The sequence below is a fragment of the Hibiscus syriacus genome, unplaced genomic scaffold, assembly GCF_006381635.1.
Source record: "Hibiscus syriacus cultivar Baekdansim isolate YM2019G1 unplaced genomic scaffold, ASM638163v2 tig00111013_pilon, whole genome shotgun sequence".
NCBI classification, from domain to species: domain Eukaryota; kingdom Viridiplantae; phylum Streptophyta; class Magnoliopsida; order Malvales; family Malvaceae; genus Hibiscus; species Hibiscus syriacus.
This window is the reverse complement of record NW_024062953.1, coordinates 1,816,143-1,823,015: the sequence shown is the minus strand read 5'-3', so window position 1 is coordinate 1,823,015 and position 6,873 is coordinate 1,816,143. Positions and strand designations below refer to the sequence as shown.

At 31.6% G+C, this 6,873-nt stretch overlaps 1 protein-coding gene across 2 annotated transcripts; it reads right to left on the bottom strand.

The window, feature by feature from the left end:
• Positions 1-1,258: 1,258 nt before the first annotated feature.
• On the bottom strand, positions 1,259-4,889 carry LOC120149938 (aspartate aminotransferase, cytoplasmic-like). 2 transcript variants are annotated; one of them, XM_039162649.1, is made up of 12 exons: positions 4,799-4,889; positions 3,716-3,787; positions 3,206-3,267; positions 3,041-3,124; positions 2,823-2,922; positions 2,625-2,745; positions 2,343-2,506; positions 2,127-2,264; positions 1,912-2,033; positions 1,682-1,776; positions 1,468-1,588; positions 1,259-1,382 (listed from the first exon to the last, which is right to left on the bottom strand). In XM_039162649.1, exons 1-12 carry the CDS (start codon positions 4,868-4,870, stop codon positions 1,298-1,300), a joined length of 1,236 nt encoding a protein of 411 aa, XP_039018580.1. In that variant the 5' UTR covers positions 4,871-4,889; the 3' UTR covers positions 1,259-1,297. The 2 variants fall into 2 exon arrangements, with proteins under 2 accessions (XP_039018580.1, XP_039018581.1); XM_039162650.1 differs by lacking the exon at positions 4,799-4,889 and having other exon boundaries at positions 3,202-3,267; positions 3,716-3,850.
• Between the last annotated feature and the right edge of the window lie 1,984 nt (positions 4,890-6,873).

The following is a 6,873-nucleotide window of genomic DNA, read 5'->3' as shown; positions in this document are numbered from 1 at the left end:
GTGTTTATATCAATGAAAAGAAGAAGAAAGAAAACAAAAGGCTTACGCGACGAGTGACGGTTATCTGCTTACCATTTCTCCATTAATTGGGGACCACCTTTTTTTTTCTCTATTATTATTTTTTCATGGTTTTGAAACTTTATTTAATAAACTTTTAAACTCATTAATCTATCTCGGCATAAAAAATATTATTTTTCTTAATATTTTAAATTTAAACAGTTATATTTATAAGATAAAATTATAAACATATATTATTTTATAATTATTTTAGTTAATTAAAAATATTAATAAATACTTTTTACATATAATAACATTTGTATTTAATTTCATAATATTTAAAAATATTATTTAAACTAAAATTCAATTGATTATTATAAGTATTTAATTATAAATATGTATGAGCAAATTCACCTATAAAAAACATCAATGAAAGAATTTAAAGAATATCTCAATGTTGATATATTGTTATTAGGTAATCCGCGATCAGAAATTGAGTAGTTTAATAAATAATTTTAATTTCCTGTCATATATTTTTAATTAATTGTTTAAATATAAAATAAGATTCAGTTGGATAGAGAGAAAAGCCACGTGGCGGATAGGATTATATCTCGAAGATGATGAATTATAAATGAAGTTTGCGTTTGGCACGTTTGTCAAGGTGGAGCTATGTTCAACTCTTTCCGGATGTTCACCAATTCCTAGGCTCATTCACATGTGGAATTAAATATTTTATCTTTTATTTTAGAGTTAATTATATCATATTCTTAAACTATTGTTTTCTTTTTAAATTAATCTCTAATTTTTAAAATGTTTTATCTAACTGCCTAAACTATTGGTTTGTATCAATTATATCCCCTCCACTAAAAAAACATAAATAAAAGTGTTAAATTCCACGTAATCAATTTTGTATTTTAAAAGCATTTATATAGGTAAATAATACTTTTAGTCTCTAAAATTATATTTTATTATCACTTCATATATAGAAAAATTCAATTTGTTCAATTTAAACCCGAACTCTCCAACCGTGAAGCAATTTATCTCGTTCAAAAATTTTCGTTGAAAGAAGCTACATAACACTCTTAGAACATGCTACTTAATACAAAATACGTATTAAATTAGAATTTTTTTCACAAAAGATCTTAAAAAACAAATTTATGATTAAAAAAAGAGAGTTTTCGTATATTTATTTTTTGGATTTTAATTTTTTTCTAATTTAATATATATTTTTGTTCCACATGGCATATTAAGGTGCATGGAGAATAAAAGAACCAAATGCGGCCAATTGATGAACTTTAGGCTAAAATCCACGACTAACTGCATCATGTATTGCATCTGCAAGATATGGAACTGCCTTTGAACTTAGGCCCCCAAAGCTAATCCTCCTGTAACAAAGCTCATCATTTACGATGGAACTGATTCACGAAGGTTATAGCGTGGATGGTAAGGAAGTAGATCGAGATTTTTTACCCATCAGATGACATGTAGACATGGTGTTCTTCAGTCAGAAAGTCAATTTGATCCTCATTCAATCCGGTGAACGTATACATGCCGACCTGCTTTATAATATGGCTCCAGTCACCCGGAGTTCCTGCCCAAAAAAAGAACAAGATATATGCTAAAGTTTAGGTTGAATCAGCAATGAAGTTTTGAGATGGATTTGTAAACTACATAAAGGGAATACCTCTTTTGCATAAAGCATCGTAGAGTTGGTGGCGTACTCGGAAAAATCGATCACTCATGGCCTTCAATTCGGTAGTCCATTCTTTGTACAACTCCCTACAATAGGTAAAGAATTAACGAGATCGAAAAGTTCCGAAACACCGGATAAATTGAAGATGACTATCCATCATAGTTTCTAATAATCACAACAATTGTTCATATTGCTACCAGAAAAAGAATCCAATGTACTACCTATCCTTCAGGATGGCAGTAACAATGGCTGCACCATGAATGGGCGGGTTAGAATAAAAGGGTCCTATGATCAGTCTGAGCTGACTCTCGACCCGCCTTGCCACATCAGCTGTTTTGCATACCTAAACATGGAGACAGATGTGACCATGTGCCTGGACCGTGGTGAAACATGGAGGTAGATGTTAACTATTAGGAGTTCTGTCGAAGTATCTTACAATGCTAAGCGACCCGATGCGTTCCCCGTAGAGTCCCATGTTTTTCGAATATGACTGAGCCACAAGGCATTCGCCACCATCACAAGCAAACATGCGAATGGACTGTGCATCGGCATCTAGATTTCCACTTACCAGACCCTTCAGGCACGGTCCATCGATCACCAAACGAGGTTCAAGTAGAAAACCTAAAGCCATTTATATTTAATACCTTCTTACCTGATAAGCACAGTCAAAGAAAGGGAATAAGCCTCTCAGTCTAACTAACCGCCTGATCTGTTCCCACTGTTCACAAGTTGGATCAACACCGGTAGGATTATGACCACTTGCGTGGAAAAGCACGATGGCTCCGGTTAAGGCCGAGCCAAGGTCTTCCATAAGGCCTATCAACACCAAGATGAATTATCTAAATCCATAAGAACAATGAAGAAAGTAATCAGGACCCAAATTCACACACATAATAAGCTTCGACGAATAGAAGATGTTCGAAATGAAGTAGACCTTGAAAATCTAGTCCATGTGTTTTTAGGTCATAATAACGGTAAGTCTTCAAAGTTAGCCCTGCCGCAGATAACAGATTTGGATGATTTCCATATGTTGGTTCAGGCAGGTAAACAACTTGCTGCACAAGAAGGTGGAACAGTGAGGTTAAACAGTCCGATAATAATGCATAAACAAATATGACATTATATCATTTACTTGGGGGTAATGTTTTGCTAAAAGTTCAGCTCCAAGCCTCAGTGAGCCACAACCAGACACACATTGAACGGTAGTCACTCTACTTTCCTGGATGGCAGAGCTTTTCCGAACAACGATATAAGCAACCAACAACAGGAAAACAACTTCAGCTAAAATCAGAATTCAAAGAAACTGATAATTGTTCTAGTGAACTTTAAACCAGGCTAGTATTCCTTTACCTGCCAGAGCTAAATATTAGCTCGGCACTTAATTTATTAAATTCTGGCATTCCTGTTATAGGAAGATACTCCTTATCAGCTGACCTAAACATCAGATAAATTATTCAGTCACGAGTCTCGACTTGAACAAATCTATGACGGAAAAAATAAGAGTAAAATACTTACAGATCATTAGCTAGAGTCCGCTCCACTCGTCTAACGACGTTTAACGTATGACATTTTCCATCCTGTCATACAACAAACAAATCCGATCCAGAAAATTATTTCCACGAAAACGAGCAACGCGATATATGGAAATGCTCATGAAATTTACTTTCTACTAACATTAATCCATGATTATAGCAGTTTCCCACCTGTCATCAACAGCCTAATACAACTGAATCCTAAGGAAGGATGTTTATTTGACAAAACAAGATACCTGAAAGATCCAACCTTGCAACCATATCATGGCTTCATCTTACCGGTAAGAAGCAGGTGATAACGAGCCTACCGATTGGAATGCAAAGTCGGTAACACACGATAAAAAAACACATTTTCTGGAAGCATGCCAAAATCTTGAAATGCACAGATAAGTAATAGCAACTCGATATAATAAGTAACTATCTGGAAGTATACTTGCAGTGGTCAATGTGGGTGAGAAACATCATTAAATTCGCACAAGTAACAAAAGCTCACCTCTGTTCGATAAACACCAATACCCAAATGCAGCTTATTGGGGCAAGGGTCCTTGTTGTAAGCTACTGTTGTCTTTTGTCATACAAGATAAAAGAATTAAAAGCGAAAGGAACATCTTAATCCTTGAAGGAACAAAGAAAGGGAAGCAAATAAAAGGAAGAAGTTGAAATATACAATATTAACAACTAATTTATCAAAATATTCGTAGTTAGAGATCTTGACTTGAATTCTGTTTGATCCAGTCTGAAAATATCACTATGCGATAAGTTTGGTGAAAAATTAGTTTGAGAGAAAAAAATAGGGTCTGTAATGGATGCACCAGGTCACTCAACCAGTTGTGTTCCTACACATTTATCTATCTATATAGATAGATAGTTTCATGTTTTCGTAGTTTGTTACTTATACAATTTTCGACTATAATAAATTTCCTCTGCCGATCATGATCATGGTTTTTCATGTCAACAATTTCACATGAAATCTTGTGTGTTTATTGTTAGAAATTTGCAAATGGAAGAATAGCTAAAGCGATATCAAAGTAAAATAAAATATCGCACTAGACAAGATTTAATGCAGTTCAACCTTGTCTATTTATACGAGAGAAACAAATAATGCACTGTAAAAAATCGAGATATATATATATATATGTATGTATGTATGTCAAAACTCAATGTATCCCAAATGACTCTCCAAGTAATCTTCAATCAGTATAATTTTATAATTTTAAAAAAATCCAACTCAATTTCTAAATAGAATTCAAATCAATATCTAACATTATTATGTTTTTCTTTTGATTTATGATTTATTACCATTATTTTTCTCAATTCCATAACACTTGAAGAATCGATTTCGACATAAATTCATGAAAATAGATAATCACACAGAGATTAAGCAATAGTCAAAAGCCCAGATGAAGTATTGAAACGATCGTGAACCATGTTAGAATTATCAGTTGAAAGCAGGGGAAAGTACTCAAAGGCAATGATAGAATTCAAACTTGCTTGAAGAACAGGGGACCATCACATTGAGTAAAACAATTAGTAAGAAATTGCAAGAATGTATTGAAAGTTTATAAAGAGGCAATACCGCGTAGATTGGAGGATCGGGAGCGGAGGGAACGTTCTGAAACAGAGAATCTCCATTTCTGGTCGGGTCCATGAGCTTGAGATGCAGTGAAGAGGTGAAGTGAAGATAAGCTGTCGCAAGAAGTGGCTCGATCAACCGTCAACTTCTTTCATTTGGGATTTTTTTTAATATGATAGATTACATTCATGACCACTTAATTATAGACTAATTCTATTTTAACCACTGATGTTGTAAAATTTACTATAAAACAGTTGGTGATTTGATTGACACTTAAGTAATTATATGTTTTGATTGATAAAATTAAAAGACTATTGATCAAAATATGTTCTATCTATAATTAAGTGGTCATGGATGTAGTTTACTCAAAACTCCCTTTAAAATTAGGGTAAAGCACATCAAAAGTAAGTGAACTATGGTCAAACGATCATCATATTTTAAAAATTATAAAATGATCATTGAATTTATTAAATCATTATAAAATAATCATTACGATGTTACAGTAAATTGTAAATTTTTGATAAATTTAATAGTCATTTTATAATATTTCGATAAAATTTAGTGATCAATTTATAGTTGTTTAAAAATTTTAATAATTATTTTATAATTTTTAGATGTTTAATAACTATAACAATCATTTGAGCATAATTTAATGACATATGAAGTAATTTATCTTAAAAATATTAGTATTTTTTATAAACATAAGGTGAATACGAATTAATATATGTTCAAAGACTTTTAACCCTTTGATAATAAATATTTATATTTTTATATATACGGTGCTTGAATCTTATATTTTAAAAAATAATAATAATGTCTTAACCACTAAACAGTTGCTTGCACTAAAAAAATATTATTTAGACCCGAAATTTAGGCGACGAAAAAAAAAGCAAGCAAGAATCTACTCAGGCCTTCATCACGCCGTAGTTCTGATTTGTGACCTAATTTGCCTAACCTTTTTCATGTTATAATAATAATAATAAAAAGATTCCAGTGGCGTCCAATTAATCGATCAATTAATCTAAATTAAATAGGGTAAATTATATGTTTAGTACACAAATTATTACTTTTGTTTTTCTTTTGATATTCAAATTTTATTTTGTTTCAATATCATATCTAACGTTTAATTTAGGTTTTACTTTGGAACTCTGCTGTTAAAAATTAACATAACTATTGATGTGACATTTTAAAAAATCAATGATGATATGGCATTACCTTATGATGAAACGTAAATATCGCCGTTAAATTTTTAACGATGAGATACCAAAATAAAACTTAAACTAAACGTTCGGTATGATTTTGAAACGAAATAAAATCTAGGTACCAAAATATAACAAAAATAATAGTTTAAGTATTAAACGTGTAGTTTACCTAATTAAATATTGTAGATAGAGATGAGAATAGATCAAATTAGATCATACTCATCTCGAATTTTATATACTCCATGAGTCACTCAATTTGATAAGAATTTAGAAAAGTTTCATCTAATTTGAAACTAAATTAAGATTATTTCATACACTTTTAACATTTTTACGATTAATATTTTCTAATTCAATTATTAAATTTTATATCCTATTTGCGTAAATCATGAATATTAGTTTTTTAGTAAATTAAAAGTATTTAGTTTATGAGAAAAATATTCAACCATCATATATATATTGATAAATATATATGAATTTAGATTAATATAATAGTGTTTTTTTTTTTAAAAATGCAACTCTTGTTATAAATCTCTTCATAACTCAATTAAACAATAGTTCGATCGCATCAACAGAAAGAAAAAAAAAGTATCAAGAGATTTATTGATAATTATCAATATTGACTCAAAATTTTATATACACGAGACGTTTTTTTCGAAAAAATCACAAGTGACCGGTATATTTATCGATTTAACACCGGTTATATTATACTTCTCGATCTAACACCCGTAACAGTAAAGCGCGCTCCCTGCCCCGCGTTATATGCTGATTTGGCGTGTGAGGTATAGCGCGCCCCCTGTACCGCACTATACGCTGACATGACTTACACGTGGGTATAGCGCGCCCCCTGATCCGCGCTATACGCCACGTTTATCTGAC